Source organism: Ascaphus truei, chromosome 5 (genome assembly GCF_040206685.1).
Source record: "Ascaphus truei isolate aAscTru1 chromosome 5, aAscTru1.hap1, whole genome shotgun sequence".
NCBI lineage: Eukaryota > Metazoa > Chordata > Amphibia > Anura > Ascaphidae > Ascaphus > Ascaphus truei.
Window position 1 is genome coordinate 102,165,062 of NC_134487.1, and position 20,818 is coordinate 102,185,879.

Below are 20,818 nucleotides of genomic sequence, written 5' to 3' on the forward strand. Positions count from 1 at the left end.
GCGGGCCACGCATGCGCAGAAGCGGCTGGCAGCGGCGCCGTTCCTCGCCAGCTGCCATGCCGATGGACAGGAGGAGGGAGGCTGCCTCCGGCGCCGCAGCTCATAACAGCCTGGGAATAGGGTGGTTTGAGCGCGCCGCCGGGGGGTGGGGAAGGGGGGAGCTTGAGCGCGCCACGCATGCGCAGAAGCGGCTGGCAGCGGCGCTGTTCCCCGCCCGCTGCCATGCCGTGCGCCACGCATGCGCAGAAGCAGCTGGCAGCGGCGCTGTTCCCCGCCCGCTGCCATGCCGATGGACGCGCCGCTCCTAACAGCCTGGGCATGGGGGGGTTTGAGCGTGCCGCCGGGGGGTGGGGAAGGGGGGAGCTTGAGCGCGCCGCCGGGGGGTGGGGAAGGGGGGAGCTTGAGCGCGCCGCCGGGGGGTGGGGAAGGGGGGAGCTTGAGCGCGCCGCCGGGTTGTGGGGAAGGGAGGAGCTTGAGCGCGCCGCCGGGGGGTGGGGGTGTATCTGCTCAGAAGACTCAGACTGAGCCCCCCTGGTCCGCAGCTCCGCCGGGGGTGGGGGTAGTCAGGAGAGAGGGGGCAGGACACAGACAGAGAGACATACGGTGTGTACACACAGAGAGATACACATACACTGACAGACACACACACACACACTGACATACACACATTGACTGACACATACACACATTGACTGACACATACACACACTGACACACACACACACTGACTGACTCTGACACACACACACACTTACTCTGACGCACGCACACACTGACGCACGCGCGCACACTGACGCACGCACGCGCACACTCTGACACACACTGACGCACGCACGCAAACCCCAGTGATGTACCGAACACCGCCCCTGAATGATGTGCCTATTCCTTCCCCCCCACTGTGAGCTCCCCCACCCGCTCAACATTCATGATGCTGGTACTGCTGCCAATAAACACATACACACACACACTGACGCACGCACACTTTGACGCACGCGCACGCACACTGACTGTCACACATACGCACGCACGCTGACTGTCACACATACGCACGCACACTGACTGACACACATACACTCACTGACTGACACACATACACTCACTGACTGACACACATACACACAACACAGAGAGAGAGACATACACTGACACACACACACACACTGACACACACACACACATTGACTGACTGACACACACACACACACACACACATTGACTGACACACACACACACACACACACATTGACTGACATAAATACACACACTGACCGACACACACACACTGACTGACTCTGACACACACACACACACTTACTCTGACGCACGCACACACTCTGACGCACGCGCGCACACTGACGCACGCGCACACTCTGACACACACTGACGCACGCACGCACACCCCAGTGATGTACCGAACACCGCCCCTGAATGATGTGCCTATTCCTTCCCCCCCACTGTGAGCTCCCCCACCCGCTCAACATTCATGATGCTGGTACTGCTGCCAATAAACACATACACACACACACTGACGCACGCACACTTTGACGCACGCGCACGCACACTTTGACGCACGCGCACGCACACTGACTGTCACACATACGCACGCACGCTGACTGTCACACATACGCACGCACACTGACTGACACACATACACTCACTGACTGACACACATACACTCACTGACTGACACACATACACACAACACAGAGAGAGAGACATACACTGACACACACACACACACACACACACTGACACACACACACACACATTGACTGACTGACACACACACACACACACACACACACACATTGACTGACACAAATACACACACTGACCGACACACACACACTGACCGGTACAGATACATACACTGACCGGCACAGATACATACACTGACTGACACACACACAAACAAACACACATACATACTCTCTGACTGACACACATACATACTCTGACTGACACACATACATACTCACTGACTGACACACTGACTGACACACTGACACATACACTGACTGACACGTGTGCCGAGCACGCGCGTTATAAGTCAATTTCTGTGACAAAAGTCAAAGAAGTTTCACTTACTATGCGCGTGCACAGCACACACAGCTTTTTTTTGTTCTAAGGGACTGGAATTTGGAAGAGCACAGGTTTAGCTCATGGAATTCCCCTTGGTTCAGGTTGATTTAAAAAGAGAAGAAAAAAAAGAGCATTGTAGATTGCCACTTTAAACAACTGTTTTGTTACCAATTCATTGTTGGGCTGCTAAATGACATTACTGATGGGGCCAAAATTGCGCCTGTGGTGCTACCGTTGAAGCCCTCCTGTTTCCTCCACATTTAATAAGGGTGCCTCCACGCTGCCGCTGAGCGTGCTTGGCCCTTGACGCGTTGAGTTCAATAAATCTCAGTGTCCGGCCACGTACGCTCGTGGACGATTGGCGAGACAGATGAAATTGATTGGTGACCTGTGACTGCTACGATCCCAGTGCGCGCGTTGCGCACGCGACTGGGTGCCTGGCGACGCTCGTTCATGCATCAGAGCGATCTGGTGGGCTCCAGGCAATTTGCGGTGGGGGCGCCGCGGCCATGACATCACGCCGCTGTTTTGCCCTCATTGGCTGAACCGCCACCATGACGTGGCAAACGCTCGGCGATAGCGCTTCCTGCAGGCGCGCACAGTTGTTACTGGGGCTGGCCCTATAGAGGGCTGTACTGTGTGCGCTGCATTGGGAACAGTGCAGTGCGAGCAGTGGGCACTCAGCCTAACTTTTGTTTCACTAAATTCCATATCACACTGTGTTCATAATTCATTTGATTTTTAATAGAAATGATTAAAGACACTATTTTTATTTCAGATAAGTGAGAAAAATATCCTGATGAACACATTACACGAACTACATGAGAAACTGGCAAAAACGGCAGGTAACTGTTTTTTATTTTTGTAGATTTGTCCCAACCATTTTTTTAAGTTGCAGTTTAACCAAGTCCTAGTCTATATGTATGTATAACTTTATTTATATAGCGCCATCAATGTACACATGCAGTAATACACGAGACAATCCTATAAATAACAAATAATACATCATGGGAAGAAGTGCTTTAGACATAAGTGACATTTAGGAAACGTCCCTGCCCCGAAGAGCTTACAATCGATATTAAATTTTAATTTCTTGTTTGTTTTTAGAAACACATTTTTTGAGTATTGACTTGTCCTTATTAAGGTTGGCAAACAAGGTAACTTTACAAAGCAGTCACCATCTAATGTACTAATTTGGTAAATACAGTGCGATAAGATTAGATTAGAAGATCTTGCTATAGTGTCCATTATTTATTTTTTTAAAGTGCAGTGCCACTAGATTGTTGGCAGTTATGGGTAATGGATTTAATATGTAGTGTTTCTACACAAGTTGAAGGTTTTCTGTTTTTTTTTTTTTTTTAAGAGACGAGAATTTGGTTATTGGTTATCTTATTTAACCCACCCAAATACTCATACATTTTAATCCATGAAACGTATCACTGCTATTAACTGTCTTGCCTATGCCAAACTAAAAGGTTAACAAAAAAAAGTAATGTTTGGCTGATGAGTAGGTGAACAGATGCATAAATGATTCCATCGTTTCAACATGCTCTGTAAGAGCAATCAGAAATCCATATGATTTGAATGGGTTTTTTTTTTACTACCTTTTTCTCTTACCTCTTAATTTTTATATTGTGCCACCTTGCACCAACTTTTGACTGTAAACTACAGAACTGTGTGTTTTCAAATACATTTATTTTGTGTATTCTAGCCGAATAGATTGTTCTACATTCTGCATCTTCAGAATTCAAAAACTTTGATATTTTTGCTCTGTATGCAATGTTTTTGTGCTACTTCATTGTGTTGGAAAGTGTTTTTAAGCATGTAGTTTTTTTTATCAATAGTAAAAATGATGTATTTTTCACATCTGCTAATCTTTGTTTCATTATATTTAATCCTGGTAGGAGATCATATGTGTGGTGACGGAGATCACAGCAGAATTTCCATCCAGGAGGCAATTAACTATTTAGAGGTGAGTGTATTGATATTTGGAGTTGTAATAGTCATCTAACCTTACTGGAAATCTGGTATATTCAAGATAAATTAAAAATTATTTTGTGTGCTTATCTCTACATATCGCTATACTGAAACTACACTTAAGGGGGCTATTCATTAAACTGCCATAGTGCTGACCGGGCACTGCAGAAGATGTAGTCCCAGGGGTGGGGGAAGGGATTTAGATTTAGTCCCAGGGTGAGGTAGAATTTGTAGTGACAACAGCACTCCAATTCTTGATCACAGAAATAATGGGGGGAAAATGGAGAAAAAAAAAGTGAGTCCCAGGGTGAGGTAGGAATTGAGGTGCAGGGGTTGCGACCCTCCAGTCCTTGCCTGTCAAGGCAGAAGTCTGTATGCTTGTTACAGCTGCTGTATGCAGTCTCACAGAGCTCCCCTCAGTCCCTTGCTCTCTTCCTTTCGCTTTGAAGCAGACCTAAGCATGGCGGGAAAAGGGAGGCGGGGATTGTTCCTGACAGATCTGTCAGATGCGCGTGCACACCCCTACCCCCTTCACCCCAACCCCAATCACAGTTCAGCCAGCAGATACAGCACCGCTTTTAACGCCCAAGGTAACATTTTGGGCCCCTGGGATTTTTCCATGCCGGATGGCGATCTATTTTGATCCAGACCTTTCCCCCAGTGTTTAGTTTGAACTAATTATGCAGCCATTATTAGCCAACGTGAAAAAGAACAATTACCAGATAAGGGGCCTCATGCAGAGAGCAGCGCTAACAGGGAAAGCGGCATGTTTTGCCGAATTCTGCCTTTAGAAAGGCAGATAATGGCGAGTTTTAAAAAAAAGCGCCTTTTTTTTTTTTCCTGAAACTCGCCGCGCGGCTGGAGAGAACCTAATCTCTCCAGTGTTTAAAACGGCCGTATTCAGAGAGCCGCGAACGCCATCTAGTGGCTGTTCGCGCCAAAAAAATGGCGAGATTTTCTACATTTTGCTTCTCCACCAAGAAGCTGGCGCTCGGCGGCCGGTGGGGGAGGAAAAAAAAAAACCTCGATTTTTTTCCCCACTAGTTTCAACAGCGCTCATATCGCTGGTTGAAACTCTCCATATGCAGAAAGGATTCTAAATGCAGTTATTGCCCTTTCTGCATATGGAGAAAAAAACTCTCCATTAAAGCTACTTTTTATTCCCCTCTCCAATTTTAAATAGCGCTGCTCTCTGCATGAGGCCCTCGGTTATAATAAAACGGATCCAATGTAAATAGAAACTTTTTTTTCCTTGTGACACTATATGTGCATCCAGCAGTTTCATACAATAATCTGTTCTGGGTAATACGGTAATTAACCCATTTTTACATTTGTTACAGGATTTAGGCCAAGAATATGCAAATGAGTTAAATAACTCGCTGCAATGGATTTTAAATTCTGGGAATGATGTCGGAATCAAGTGAGTCTTTGCTTGTCCTATAGTTTTAATGAAAATAAAGTAGTTTTATGCTTTTAATACCATTCTTTTATCACCTTTTTTATAATAGGTGCGTAGGTGATTCTAATGGTGAATTAAATATAACTGACGTGAAGTACTTGGAATCCACACGACCACAGATGTCCTTTATATGCCGCATTCGACGTGCGTTTATTATGGTAGCACACAGACTATCATTATTGCTTCTGGGTATGTTTTATCATATTTCATAAATTAAATAAGATTAATCCTGATGTACTGAGTGATGGTGGTATCTTTTATTAAGAAGCCAAATATGTATATTGTATGTTTGTTACCAATTAAATGTATTCCTGTTAGGCAAGATACAATGGAGTTGCACAACACTGAGAAAATTGGCACACTTTTTCATGCAAAACTTTTGGAGGATTTCGCAGTGAAATAGAATACCTTTTTAAAGACGGCTATTTTTCGCACAGTTGCCAGATTTTCTGCCCTAGCTTACACTGTAATTGTCAAATTGACAGTCGGCATCCGAATACTTGCACACTGAAACTTAAGAATTGAGCGGAATCATTTTTAAAAAAATAATGAAAAGAAAGGGTGCTAGACTTGCCACTCACTGATGGTCACACAGTTAGGACATGTGGAAGATAAACAGTTGCACACCGAATTGGCAAAAAAAAGGCTTATTTAGATGTTGCTTTTAATAAACCTTTTTTAATAACCTAACCGTTATATGAGGGACAAAATCCTTCCAGATGACACTGTGCTCATTTGCATGTTATTTCCCAGAATCTCTGGCTGCAGTGGAAGCATTGTATGCTAACAGATAATGGGGGGAAAGACAGGGTTGCAGACTTGTCTGACATGTAAATGCACCACCAGTGATATTTATTTTTATTTACTGTACAATAAACCACCTCAAATTGACTTCATCTTAAAATGTGGTGTGCTACTCTTTATCTTCCATTGTAAAATGAAGTACTGGAAAGTGCCCAAAACATATTTTTTTTCCGGTGTTTTTTTGTTTTGTTTTTTTATTTGAATCCACAGAACACCAAAGCAATAGACCTAGAATTTTTTTTTTAATGAGAAGAGAGAGAGGTTATGTTTCACCCACTGGTCTTTTTGCAAAGCTTTATCTTGAAGGTATTTTGAATGGTTAACTAGTAGGTGGGTCCTTTGACAGTGAGCATGGTATATACAACATAATGATACTATTTACCAACATACAACCTGTGGCCCAGGTTTTTATTTTATAACTGAAAGGAATAGATGCTTTATAGGCAATAGCGAGGTTAATTCACTGTTCCTTTTGTGTATTTTAAAGGAGCAATGCAAACCGGATACCTTTTTTTTGTTTGTTTGATGTAGCATTGAAACAGGGTTTCCAAAGCGGAACCCCACCCTCTGTTTCCAGAGATTCCACCGTAGTAGGTGCCGGTAGCCGCTCCGGCAGAGCTTTTAAAGTTTAAAGCTCCCATGTAACATGGGCCAATAGGAAGCTGCACCTGAGGATGTCACAGCTTCCTATTGGTCCGCAGGGCCCGACATCTTTTAAACAGTGGCCATTACGTGATCCCTGGCAGCAGAAGAGGGCAGCTAACGGCCCCTTATTCTGAGGGAAGTATTTCTGGAAGCAGGAGGTCCCAGGAGCTGAAATTGACGAGGATCAGCTCTGGAGACCCCCCTGCTTCAATTTCACTGCTTGGTTTGCCATGTTAAGATTGGTTCAGTGTATTTTTGTAGCTGAATACTATACAATATCTTCCAGGGGTTGGTATGGTATTGGGTCTTCTACGATATATGAAATATCGCTGGACAAAAGAAGAGGAAGAGACTAGACAGATGTATGACACGGTGGTAAAAATTATAGGTAAGTATTTAGATTTCAATATGATTTTAAAACGTTTTGATCATATAGCCACATAATAGAATATAAAGTGAGATTAGTTGGCCGGTTTGTCAAGAGAAAAAGTGTAATCTGAAATGATAAAATAAGGTATTATTTTGTAGACAGTACAGCCTTTGTTTTATAATCTACACTTAAATTGCATTTTTAGCTACCTATAACGATCTCCATATTGTTGTATTAACTCTGCATTGAAAAGCTGTCTTTCATCAGTACACCACAGCAGAAAAAGCCTGTGTATTTCCATGCTAGTACACAAACCTTTTGTGCTGCTTTGGGATAAAGGAAACTTAAACTGATTCTTGGCTTAACGGGTCTTGACAATATTTTATAATCTATTTTCAGATGTTTTGAAAAGTCACAATGAGGCTTGTCAGGAAAATAAAGATTTACAGCCATATATGCCAATTCCACATGTACGGGATTCCTTAATACAGCCTCATGACAGGTATGTTTGTCTTTTCACCCCGTAGTGCTTACTTTAATTTCTTGCATTTTCCCAAAGCTCTTACTAATGCAAGTTAATTTGAAAACTTTGGGGGGGATCAGTATGGATTTGTAGTCGAATGCATTGAAACACGTAATCTGCATAATTCCAATCTACCCAACATATCAATTGGCTTTTCTTAACATATTTGGCTAGTCAAATGTATTGAAAGCTGGTCCTTAAAACATTTTTTAATTTTTATTCCAATGTGTGAGCAGCTATCTCTGTTTTATGGCTGGTTATAGCAGTGTAAAGATCTTTTTGGCTTATTTTAGCGATGGGCCTTGTTGAATTTAATTGCCTCCTTTGCCCTGACACAACAGAAAAAGACTCCTGACAGACAACTTCATACCCACTCCGCCCAGAGAGTACATTAGGTTATAATTTTTAAAAGTGTATCTACCTTAGTCTGCTACTTCAAGCTAGTTTGCCCTGGAAACCGAAGGTCTCCCAGCAGTTGCGTATGGCACCGTTTCTGCCATCTAATGGTTCACTTTTTCAGGGATGCTTTGTGTCTTTTGAATTCTACTAAATCATTGTTTGCGAATCAATGAGAGATACCCATATACCTAAAATAAAAGATAAAGTGGGTGCACAAGGTGAAGGAGTATACGCAAGCAAGGGTCTCCCACCTCAAGGTGGATGGAGAAAAATTAAGTCTGCACTGGATGCACTCAGACACCTAATAACGTAGTGATGTAGTATATATAAATCCTGGTAGCAGCTCAGTCAAATGAATATTGTTGGAAGAGGTACGGTGAAAGGGATTGATGGAAGTTAAAATTAATTTTATTGATACTAAATAAAGTAAAATAAATGGGGTATTGGGGGTCACGTAACTAGTTAGCATGGAGGAGTCTCGTTTGTTATAGGAATCATCGATTCTCATTATGGTCATGCCCCCTTATATATCTGTAGCAACGTAGGTAATCCTACTTTAGAAAAGCATTCTCATCCGGCTCAGCATGTTGTGCCAATTGTATGAAGGTTTGCGCTGCGAGTTTTTTCTTTTTTCCTGTTGGCGATGTTGTTGGAACAAGTGTGATGGGGAAAAAAGTGAATACTGTAGTTGGAAATATGGATTGTAGAAGTTGATGTAGCTGTGTCGAACAAGCATGGAGAGTTACAGTTGGAGGAAGCTCCTGCTTGAGGATCCATTGGGACACGGAGCAGGAATCCTAAGAAGTATGTTCTAACAGGAGGGAGTTGCTTGCTAAATAGTTCTCTCATTGACTCAAGAATCCATTGCCAGATCTTTACTAATGCAAATGTTGTCGGAATTTTATTTAACGTGTTTGAGGATATATTTATTTTTCACCTTGTTTAGACTTGTACCTTTTTATCTCTGGTTGAATCTGCCCATATTTGAGATGGGGCGTTAGCAGTGAGCGCCTTGCACTTTGGATTTCTTATTTATGCTTTTTTCTTTGTGGATCATTTAAAAACGTCAGCCTATTTTTTTTATTTTTTTTTTTATATCTCCTGTGTCCTCCGTGTGATAGGCACAGTTCTAAGTCTAGAAAACTAGCTAAATTGTCCTTTTCAATATATGACACAACTCTATTTTTGTTAATGGTGTTCATATTACATTTTCATTTAGCTCACATATTATTGTGACATCCTCAAGTAGTTTTTTATTTTGAAAATATTTAAACAATGTGGGAATTTATTAAAAAAAAATAATGGTATCTTTAATCCTGATCACTGCAACTTCTGAATTCCTGTACCATTCTTTACTTGGGTATGGCTCTTAACAAGTTCCTAACAAAGACAATATGTATAGCATATGTTACAATGTAGAGTGGGAGGGAAAAAACTTTGGTAATTTTTGCTATTAGGTTACTAAGGTTGTTTTTATTGTTTTTTAAAGAAAAAAAATGAAAAAGGTTTGGGACCGAGCAGTTGACTTCCTTGCTGCAAATGAATCGCGCATTCGCACTGAGACACAGAGAATAGGAGGAGCAGACTTTCTGGTGTGGAAATGGATTCAGCCTTCTATATCGTGTGATAACATTTCTGTCATACCACCTAAAGTATGGCAAGGGCAAGGTACTTCACATTTCTCTATTACGACTACCTGTTTGAAGTGATTTGGTATTAGAAGTTTGTGAACTATGAAGTATTCTAGTACAAATATTTGGCACAAATGATACTTTCCCGCCTGAGTCATTTACTAATTTTAATCAACATTGGATTCAGTTTGGTTTGTATAATAAATGCATAAAATAAAGTATATCTGCCCACAATTATTGTTTTTCTGTTTTCTGGCTTGAAATACTAAAAAACATATCCGAAACACAATGTAAACCATCAACTGATAACTAAGTTGATGGGACTATTATGTCAACACTGCTTGTAAACGTGTTAAACTGTTGTAATCTAATCTGAAACACAAAGATTACTATAGCGTTTGAGTTCAAAGTATGGTTCAAAATTTGTTTAAAATGACCTTCTGGTGAAACGCCCGAAGACGAAAGCGCCACGGTCTGATTGCATCATCGATAATGCGTTGATCCAGCTATTCCCTCTCCTGAGCGATATGTTGTGTTGAGAATTCGTTTTTCAGTCCTCCTAGCAACCATCATTTATAAGGAAACATTAGTAAGCGTTTTGGACCATAATTCTTGCTCTGTCTCAAGCACTTTATAACGCGCTTCTCTTCTTCGCTAAACAACATTTTGTAACTGCACTTGATGGGGTCATCATGCAGTCACCAATTCCAAAGAATATTTGTTAGATCAAATCATTTTTAAATGTAGTAATCTATTGTGACAGACCTATAACTGTTTTTGATAACACTAACTACTGGCTAGTAAAATCTTCTTAGTAATTCTTTGTGGTGCATTGGATTGTATATTTATTCTTTTTAATGTTGTCTTTTTTTCCCCCCTAACTTGCAGCTTTTCATTTAGATAGAAGAAATTCTCCTCCAAATAGCCTGACACCCTGTCTAAAGATTCGCAATATGTTTGATCCAGTTATGTAAGTACATTCAACTAAAAATCGTAATGCACCACCACTCCTCCCCCTACTAGCCTTTAAATGCACAAAAGTGATATCCACACATGTGCACACCCACCACCCCACACGTTGTCATATTTTCCATGCATTATGTATTAACTGTTTTACAGGGAAATTGGGGATCATTGGCATTTGGCAATTCAAGAAGCTATTTTGGAGAAATGCAATGATAATGAAGGGATAGTTCATATTGCTGTAGACAAAAATTCACGCGAGGTAAATTTTTCGCTTTATTTTCTTATTTTTGTTGGCTTTTAAAGTCATTTTCTAAATAAATCATTATTATTATTATTATTTTTTTTGCAGGGCTGTGTATATGTTAAATGTTTATCTCCAGAATATGCAGGAAATGCTTTTAAAGCACTACATGGCTCGTGGTTTGATGGTAAGAAACTGTAAAGATATTCTTTGATATACACATCTAACTTTTTTTCTTATCTTAACAATGTATTTAAAAAGTACTGTTACATTGTATTGAGGTTCTTGGTTTTTTTCCTTCCCAATTTCTAAACACAGGAAAGTTGGTGACCGTGAAATACCTGCGATTAGATCGATATCATCATCGCTTCCCTCAGGCTCTTACATGCAACACTCCCTTGAAGCCTTCAAATAAACACATGAACTCCATGTCACACTTATGTCTTCGGACAGGCACATCGAATTCTCCGTCAACCTCATGAGAAGACTTTGTACCACTAATGACTGTTATTTGCAGCAGGAAAAAGAAGGAAAAAAAACTGACTTGCAGGGACAAAAACTGACCTGCAGCTGTCTTCCTCCTCCCCCTACCCCCATCTTCATCAGTGCATCAAATTTCTATTGATAATTCAGGTCATGTGGACTCATCAGAAATAAAAACAAAATTCCAAAGGACATCCGTGACCTAATAGAAAACAAAATAGAGATTTTGCGATACCTTGGCTAACATCGCATCACGTTTTAGATGAGGATTTTTTTTTTTCTTAAGACAATTTTCAGATGTGGCTGGGTAGTTTGTGACCCAGATGACTCTCTTCTTACAATGAAAAGCAGAAGATAATTTATTGAATTCCTATGGGATCCTGCACACTAATATTTTCTTTTGTCATATATACAACCTAACAGTAAAACTGTAAATTTGAGGTAAACCGTTTCAGACTTCTGCTGCTGTAGATAGTTATTTTGTTACAGCTGAAGTACAGAAACAAAAATCTGGCTTTCGTTGGTAAGGTGGGAAATGGAAAATGTGTACTGGTTTTTTGTGTTTAAATGTAAGTGTTGGTGGTGGCAAAAGTCTTGTGCAAATGTCTGCTTCAATGCAGTAAATAATCTTCCTATTTTATTCATAACAATGTTATTTTATATAATATTCTGGCTGAACCATCTCATAAAGGTCAAACAGCCAAATACCTTTAAAAGTATTAGATAAAAGTTTAAATATCTTTTATAGGTTTTCTATAAAATGTCTGACAATGGTTTTGTGGGGTCTGATCCCAATTGTAAGGATTCAAATTATTGTGAGCAATAAAGAAACAATTGGCAGATGCTGGACAATTTTGTGAAATGCTGTATTTATTCAAAGTATCAGGACGGTGACAAGAGTACAGTTGGTATTTCAATATTTCTCCCATATGTTTTATTTTCAATAACGTTAGCTTCCTGATCATACCGTATGTAACGCTCAGAAGTGGATGCATTTTGCTACCAATATGTACATATGTTGCTATATTGGCCTGTGACACCTAAACTTGTAGTAAATGTACAGAAAAGGAAGTTGCTTGTGTTCCTCACTATTAAAGTTTCTTTTCTTATAAAAAATAAAGGGGCTGTCATTCTACTTGATTTATTATTTTATAGTACATGGCCAATTTGTGTTCTTATTTATACAGCATAGCCTTTATTGGACCAACTTTTTTTTCTTTATAGATTTGTAAAACTATATTATTCAGCAGTTTTGCAGCATGAACTTGCACAACAAATGCACATTTTATCCTGGTTAGGTAAACTGCATTCACACTGTTTCACAACAATCAAACAAGCAAAATGGTGCCTTACCCTTTTGTGCTTTTATAGGCACAGTTATTTATTTAAAGTGGATTTCTCTGAAGAGTACACTTTACATTCTTCATTTACCTCTCAAGCTAGGGTATAAGATTTATATTGTGTAATATGATTACGAATGGCTAAATATGTGTGCATCATTTTCATTTGTGGAGATATTTTTTATTGGATATGGGACCCAATCTCGAAATATATTTTTTAAGATCACCTGTTGATGCAGAGAATTTGTTTTCTTGCTTCTGTTTTATCTTTCCTGTATACACTGTAAATGTTACCAGTTACCTTTTTCTGTCTAAAACATATTAACAAAATTGACCAATATCCCAACCAGCAAGCCAGAGGGGACGTTATATAATGCAGTATTTGAGGATTTTGATGTCATTTTGTCACTTGTCCTTTAATGCTAAAGGGCTCCAATTTAAAGGCTTGCTAGAATTTTTAAAGGTCTCATTTTTTCAAGTCTCTTTAGAAAAACTTTTTTCTTTGAGGAAACTTCACTACTTCCTAAATTCAAACATTATTTGCAAAGTTAGAATGTATTTTTATCCAGTAATACGGTTTCTCAGATGTGTTGGTTGAATTTGGAAAGATTCAATGACTGACTTGTAATCACTGGAAAATATTTCATCTTGCAAATTTCAGTGCTGAATAAACAAATTGTTGTCTTGGCCTCCTATTTTCTTCTTGGCTGATTTTTATGGTCTTGTACCATGACCTTTCTGCTATGTTAAATTGCATCTTTGTAAACTCTGTTTCTGACTTAGCGGTATGAATTGTATTATATTTGAGACTGACATCTTTAAAATGTCCGTAAAAAAGGTGGGAATATAAAGTGACACTTTTACTAAGGTTCTTTGTGTGAGAGAGAGACAGATTATGTAGAGTTGCAACACTGGGTTACGTTGAAAGCATTAGCAAGTGCATTTTCTTCAGTTTTGTGAACAAGTGCTATATTTATGTAATTCAACGATTACATGTTGCTGTCATCAGTTTGCTGATCTACACTATACATTTGTCAAGAATCTAGGTAGGAGGTAGTTATGTATGAAACCTGCTATCTGAATTTCATCCCTCACATAACTCAAGACCCTAATTGTACTTGCTTCCAGTGCAAATATGCAACGTTAATGATTATTCATTGCTTCCTAGAGATGAAAGCAAAATGTAATTTAATATACATTTGAGTCTCAAATGCTGTTACCATAGTGAACTGTCGGTCAGATCTTTAAAAGTTCACTGAGTATACCTTGTCCTCTCTCTGCATTTGACGTATTTACAAAACGGACAATAGAACCAGATTCGTGGGGGAGGAGGGGTTGCCACATCATATGCGTGTTTCATTATTTAAAGCACCAGCCCATTTAAAAAAAATTAGTATTGCAAATACATGCACCAATTTACTGATTTCTGACCTCCAGGGATTCACTTGGCCTAGAGGTATTTGGGTTTTGTGCTGGTTTGCGACACTACAAATATTACCCAAAAATCGTAAATAGAAAGCTGTAACTTTATTACTGTTGCGTGGCTATTTTGTCTTTTATGGTGGAAAACCATGATCTCTGTAGGTCAGAGCTACACACAAGCATTTTGCTGTCCCTTTTTATTTTGCCATTTTACTCCTTGTAATTTTAGTTCATAGATTTATATGCAAGGTTGTGTAATAATTATTCAGACAAACCAGACACTAAACTTCAGATGACTTACAATTTTTACTTTTCATAGTTCAATTAATTTATTTTGATCTATATCCTGTCAACAAATAATAATGTAACAATGATATAGCCTCCTTAAAATGTATTACAATTCCAAGAATATTTTTTGATGTGCATGATCTCTTGTCTGAGGCTGAATGAGTGCTTCAGGTATAAGCTATACTACCATTTTACTACACTACTATTATTTTTTTCCAGTACTGTAAAACTATTGGGTTTTAGAGTTTGTAATATTTAAACTATGCATAACTTTTTAGATCTTAAACAGCAAACCAGATACTGCAAGAGTTTCTCACCCCCCCCTTCTGTCTCCATGTCAACGTATGACATAAAAGATATGCTCCTCCCAATGGAAGTTATGCTAAACAGATTAGAAGTCTGTATCCTACCAAGTCCATTGTCTGTCCTCCAGCGAAAGAGGACTATGCTACGGAGCTGCTTTCAAGCTGTCGCTCCCCATTTGGATGCGGCCTAGTGTACCTGCTCTACCGAACCATGATATTCCGCAGATTGGTGGTGGCATTGCAGCACGATGTGTGGGTGTTCTCTCAGCCTTCTATTCCTGGTCTGCTCCAGTTGCTGATGTCATCAGATGGCAGTAGGAGAAAGCTGACTGGATCAGGAGGCCCTGCTCTAATAAAAGAAGAATTTTCACTGAGTGGAGGTACAGGGAGGATTGTAGGAGGTTACCTGGCTGGGTTCTATGTTTTCTCTTTCCTACTACATCTAATCTTGACCCCCCCCCCCCCCCCCCTCTGGCAGTAAGGCAATATCTTGCTGGAAACCCTGTGAGGAGACCAAAGAAATGTGCTGAAAAATATTAAGCACTTAAATTGTATTCGCTGACTGTGGGCCACCCTGGAAAACTTTGTTAGACCGGCCTTAGGCAAGTGGCACACCAGGAGTTTTTCATCTGATTCAAAGTCTCCATTGTAGAATCTTTCAAGGAAGCCAGAGCGGAAGCTTTTCAATCCTCAATGAAACGTGCCAAACACAGTGACACATGAAGCCGAGTCTGACTTCCCTGGTCTGGATTTAAACCGGGAAAGTGTCAGACCCATACCTCCACTGCTTTCCAGATGAAGAGAGCAAAGAAGAGCGTTCCAGCTATAATCTCCACAACGTGGAAAAGCTCATCAAGGAAAGGGCATCGGCCCATGCGCTACCAGAAGAAAGGATCTAAATGCCTTGGATAAGATTTTCAATGGACTGAAGAAGAAAGTTAACCCATAACCATTCTGGTCTACAAGGTAATATCCAGTGAATGGAAATATCCAGACTGGAAGAGTCGCACCACAAATAAGTTTATTAGAATGTACCCATTTAAAGCTGCAGACCAAGGAATATCCTACATGTGTGTTTTCTTAAATAAATCGGTTCTGTACTATGAGAAAATACTTGTAGCATTCAAAAAAAAAAAACTAAATGACATTTTTAATGTTATAATATAACTAGCATTTTTTGTTTCTATAGCAACCATTTACAAAGTCACATCCCCTTCCTCTTCTGAAACAGGCTCTGGCACACTCATTTTTGAGCTCTGCCCTCTCTAGCAGTGCACCAATTGTATCTAGTAACTGCCTGGTCACATGATCTTCCCCACAGAACTTGGCATCTTTTGTTGTCTTCTGCTGCACTGACAGCCATTTAGTGAACCCCCCAGCCGAATCTTAGCCGATTGATTGGCAATTTAGCCAATTACTTATTGTGTGGATTGTATTGATGCATTTAGTAAAGGGGAATTATATAGATAATTATACATTTTTTTTTTAATCTGCATCTTGGACTGCTGCTTGAAGACCAAAGACAAAGGAGGATTGGGAAAATCCATCCAGAGCGGATGCTGCAGTAAACGGACTAACTAGGGCAACCATATCCCTGCATGACACCGTTTCCATCGGGGATCACATGGATGAGGATAGACTGAAAAAAGATTATATTCAACATTAGGAGCTTCCTTCAAGCCAGGGGCGGCCTCTGTGGTAAGAACAATTAAAATCTGTTTCTCTAGTATTCAGGAAGAAATAAAAGCAGGTACATCGCAACAAAAGATTCTAATGGGCTGCACTGTGAAGTCGAATTAATTAAATTTTCTCTGATGCTTTTTTTGACCCAACTTTCTGGCTAGATCAGCAGATCCCTAGAATAGCAGTAGCCCTATGCAAAGTTCTCTAGCTCAAACCTTGGTTTGCGGATGTCTCGAAGTTAATTTCTATCCCTTTTATATAGGGAAAGCCTTTTTTGTCTCAGAACTCGAATCTATAATCACCAGAGTCACGGGGGTATGGGAACCATCCTACCTCAAAATAGAAAACCCTGTTTTGCGAAGTCATCTAGAGGTCACATGCAGTCTTTTTGAAGTTATAGGGCCTTCAAGGGACCAAGACTAGAAGTAGACAACAGTATGGAACAGGTCAGTCCTGTTCCATAAATGCCTTTTTATGAGATTCGGCAGATCCACCTTCTTGAACACAGCAACAGTAAAGGGCAGACTGAAGTATTTCAAGGAGGTTTCGACTAAATCGGCAACCGACCATTGGGCACTCCAAATCATCAAGAGTGGCTGCGTAATAGAATTTCTAAAAAGATCCACACATTCAAGATTCCTGCAATCATCCATGCCCAACGATCCTCAGAGGTTACTAGTTATTCATCAATGTTGACAAGATATAGTGGAGCAGCAGGTTATTGTAGAGCTACAGAGGATCATAAGGGTTGAGGCTTTTCTACCCTGTTTTTGCTACCCACAAAAGAAGGATCCTTTCATCCAGTGCTCGACTTGAAGGACTTGAACAAACTAATAAAGATTACATACTTCAAGATGGAATCCATCTGGTCAATCATATATATCAGAGCAGGAGATTTTACAGCTGTCGCATGGACACATATCTACATATACCCATCCATCACACACATAAAAAATGTATACCATGAACCAGCATGATCGGTTCACAGCTCTTCCCCTTATAGCCTCCTCGTCCCCTCAGATTTTCACAAAGATGCTGGTGGTCATGATTGCCCACATGAGACAACAACCGATATGGGATTAAAAATATCTGGATGATATCCAGGTAAGAGCCAGATCTATAAAGAGAGCGAACAATCTTGTTTTGCTGAGTGTCACGGTAGATCAGGTCTTTTAACACATTTGTATTTAAGGGATCAATCACAAGGCAAAACAAGGCAGTGAAATAAATTGAGGTTTATTTGGATAAGACCTCGGAAACACCGAAATACAAAATACAGAGCATATACACACTTACTGGGGTCTGGGTGTTGAGATCTAGCACTTTTTTCATAGTTGCAGGACTCCTGCTTTAGCAAAAGGTGTTACCCTGTCTGCTCCGGTTGGTTCCAGCCTACTGGCTGGGCCTCTCCATGCTTCGGTTTTGAGTCGGACTGACTGGTATTTTGCCTCTGTGTCCAGTAAAAAATGAGAGGTAATACCTCTTGCGGGTGGTGGTGAGTAAGGAGGAGGAGGGGTGGTGGTGTGGAATGAGGAGTAGCAGTAGTAGTAGTAGTAGTAGTAGTAATAGACAAGTAAAGGTGGTGTTAGAGAGATAAAAGGGGGGGAGAGGGAGTGAGAGGATGAGGTGTGTTGCAACAATCTTGGAAGTATTTGGAGAGGAGCATTAAGATCAGTATTTCTCAGCATGTATGTCTGCAGCTATGTTATTTATAAATTATCTGACCGTTATGTCATTTTTTCTAACTTTCACACCAATTTCATATTCTATTTCATAAAAAAATTTGTGAGGGCACTCAATCCCCAAAACCCTCCCCAGAATTTGTTTACAAAATAGAATATGAAATGGTGCATACTTGGAGCGAAATTTAGAAAAAAATTACCATAACGGTCAGATCATTTATAAATAACATACCTCCCCAAAAGACAGAAATGCCCAGCGCTACATCCAAAGTGACAAAATATATTGTACAATACTTCAGTGCTAATCTTCTCATGAGTAAGGGTCATTTAGTTAAACCATTTGGCCAAAGCGTTATGTCTGCAGCCGTCACGGCATGACCAATTTGCAGGTCCTAACACTACCTGGTAAAATCCTCAACTACCTCTGCTGGAGGGAGAATGACCACAGTGGGTCTGTCGTACACAGGAACATGAAACATGGACATGGGATTGTGTCTTTAACATAACTCCCCACCAACTTTTCGAGCGTGTGACATCTTTCGCCATTGTGTCCAGTATTTTTGAAGAAGCCGGGAATGTGTGTGTGTTAATCAATTTCTAACTGGTGGTACCTCCCCCCAGAGCTCATCCCTCCCTACCTTTTTAACTTGGGAGGTTCTGGCATTTTGCTGAATGGACAAGACTCACTGTAGTTGCTTCCCCTCATACAGAGGTAAAAGGAAGGGTTCACAGTTTTAGTGTTAGGACCTGCATTTTTGGTTATACCTTGACGTTTGGTATGCAGGCTTACGATGCTTTGGCCAAAGGGTTTACCTAAATAACCAAGTAATTACTATTATTATTGAAGTATTTAAACTTTATACTTATTACGATATATGTTTTGTCAATTTGATGTAGCATTGGGCACCTCTGTCTTTTGTTGTATACTTTTGTTGCACTCATTTTGGCATAAATATATATTCATGATGTGGTGGGTGTAGGAGTTTGAGCTAGCTGGGAATGTGTGTGTGTGTTAATCAATTTTTGGGGAAGCCACCTGGCAGTCCTATGCAGCTGGGCACCATTTTGTGTGTTGCAGTGGGGGGGGGGTAGATTTTGTGTGTTCTGGGGGGGGGGGGTATTTTGTGTGTGCTGGAGGGGGGGTATTTTGTGTATTGAGGAGAGGGCGGTATTATGTGTATTGAGGAGAGTGCGGTATTATGTGTATTGAGGAGTGGGCAGTATTATGTGTATTGAGGAGAAGGCGAGACGAAAAATTTAGGGGCAGCAAAAAAGTATTGGCCTATTGGCGGCAAAATTGTAAATCCGCTACTGCTCTGGATAAAGTGCTGACTATTGCTTTATCTATCTGAACAGCGCTGTTTGTGGAAGTCTTTAGCACCAGGGCAAGATTGCTGTACAAGTAATGAGTAATCCTTTAAACTGACTAAACCTTAGAGATGGGGGAAAAAATCGGAGATCAAGCTTGGACACCTTAACCCCTTTATTTGTACTCTCGTGTGAACTCCTTCACATGTTCCTCATGTTAACCCCTTCATGTCTCTGGTTCTCTTTTGCTAACCCATTCACTGTTCTTTCTTGTTACACCTGGCTGTCAGCTTTCTCTTGCCACCCCCTTCATCTGCATGTTAACTCCAGGACCATGGGAAATGAAGAGTAACCCAGGGCTGACAGCTCACTGCATCCACATGGGGGTTGCAGGTAGGATAGCGGACCAGTCCCTCTTCAGTGTGTGACACTCCCACATACTGACATCACACTTCGGCACAGTCCCACTGCCAGCTATCAGCAGACTGCAGCTTGTGCTAACATTGCTTGCCCGGGAGCCCCTGCAGCTGCACTTACACACTTCACAGCTGGGACATATCTAAAAATGTGATGGGGTCTTCAGGGCAATGGGACAGGCTCCTCAAACCCAAGACCATCCTAGTTAAAAGTGGGATGTCGCACAGTTTTCACTGAGGCAGCAGAAGGAGGGATTGTGAAGGTTAGGGGGAGGAGGGTGCATGACAGAAAAAAAGAAGAGCCTCTGTGATGTAGCTCCCAGGGATCATTCCATGCTCATATTTGGCGTTGGCTGCCCTGGAATTTCCCATCATCCCTCTGACGCATGCCTGTCACCCTCAGCTTGACATTAGAGACACCAAAAGGGGAGGAGAGAGACAGCAAAGTCATAGGAGAGGGAGACACAGTTTGGCAGGCATCCCAAGAGTCAGCGTACCCCCAGCACTAGATCAGGATCAGTCATCAATATAACACGCAGAGTCTATTGAACAAGGCACCACTGTTCTTGTTGCTTTCCCTCTGGCTGTCAGACGCATGTACCCCTTCCAGCCCTGCCTCTGGCTCAGCGCATTACTAGCTTTCTCTACAGCAGGTAAGAAGATGCTTCAAGTCATTAAATGTAACGTGATTCTTTGTGTTGCCACATTTGTGCCGTGAGGAAGAGATGGCGGTGACCCGGGCTGTTAATTCCAGGTCATGTTCACACCCTTCTTTTCTGGAGCTTTACTGTGCG

The 20,818-nt window shown here is 41.0% G+C and overlaps 2 protein-coding genes across 4 annotated transcripts in view; both read left to right on the forward strand.

The window, feature by feature from the left end:
• LEMD3 (LEM domain containing 3) overlaps positions 1-13,615 on the forward strand; it is a 28,351-nt gene extending 14,736 nt beyond the window's left edge. Inside the window, exons 3-13 of the mRNA XM_075600355.1 lie at positions 2,861-2,927; positions 3,987-4,054; positions 5,400-5,479; positions 5,568-5,707; positions 7,254-7,355; positions 7,737-7,839; positions 9,749-9,927; positions 10,779-10,860; positions 11,010-11,115; positions 11,206-11,284; positions 11,416-13,615. Coding sequence (XP_075456470.1) covers positions 2,861-2,927; positions 3,987-4,054; positions 5,400-5,479; positions 5,568-5,707; positions 7,254-7,355; positions 7,737-7,839; positions 9,749-9,927; positions 10,779-10,860; positions 11,010-11,115; positions 11,206-11,284; positions 11,416-11,579 — 1,170 coding nt within the window. The 3' untranslated portion in view covers positions 11,580-13,615. The remainder of the gene's footprint in view (positions 1-2,860; positions 2,928-3,986; positions 4,055-5,399; positions 5,480-5,567; positions 5,708-7,253; positions 7,356-7,736; positions 7,840-9,748; positions 9,928-10,778; positions 10,861-11,009; positions 11,116-11,205; positions 11,285-11,415) is intronic.
• Positions 13,616-20,075: 6,460 nt separating this feature from the next.
• Positions 20,076-20,818, forward strand: part of MSRB3 (methionine sulfoxide reductase B3) — a 182,181-nt gene continuing 181,438 nt past the window's right edge. The window contains exon 1 of one of the 3 annotated variants that reach the window (XM_075600356.1): positions 20,076-20,677. Coding sequence is in view for 1 of the 3 variants with exons in the window: in XM_075600359.1 (XP_075456474.1) it covers positions 20,620-20,677 (58 nt within the window). In the remaining 2 variants the exon portion in view is untranslated. The remainder of the gene's footprint in view (positions 20,678-20,818) is intronic. The other 2 variants (XM_075600359.1, XM_075600357.1) reach the window with 2 other exon arrangements.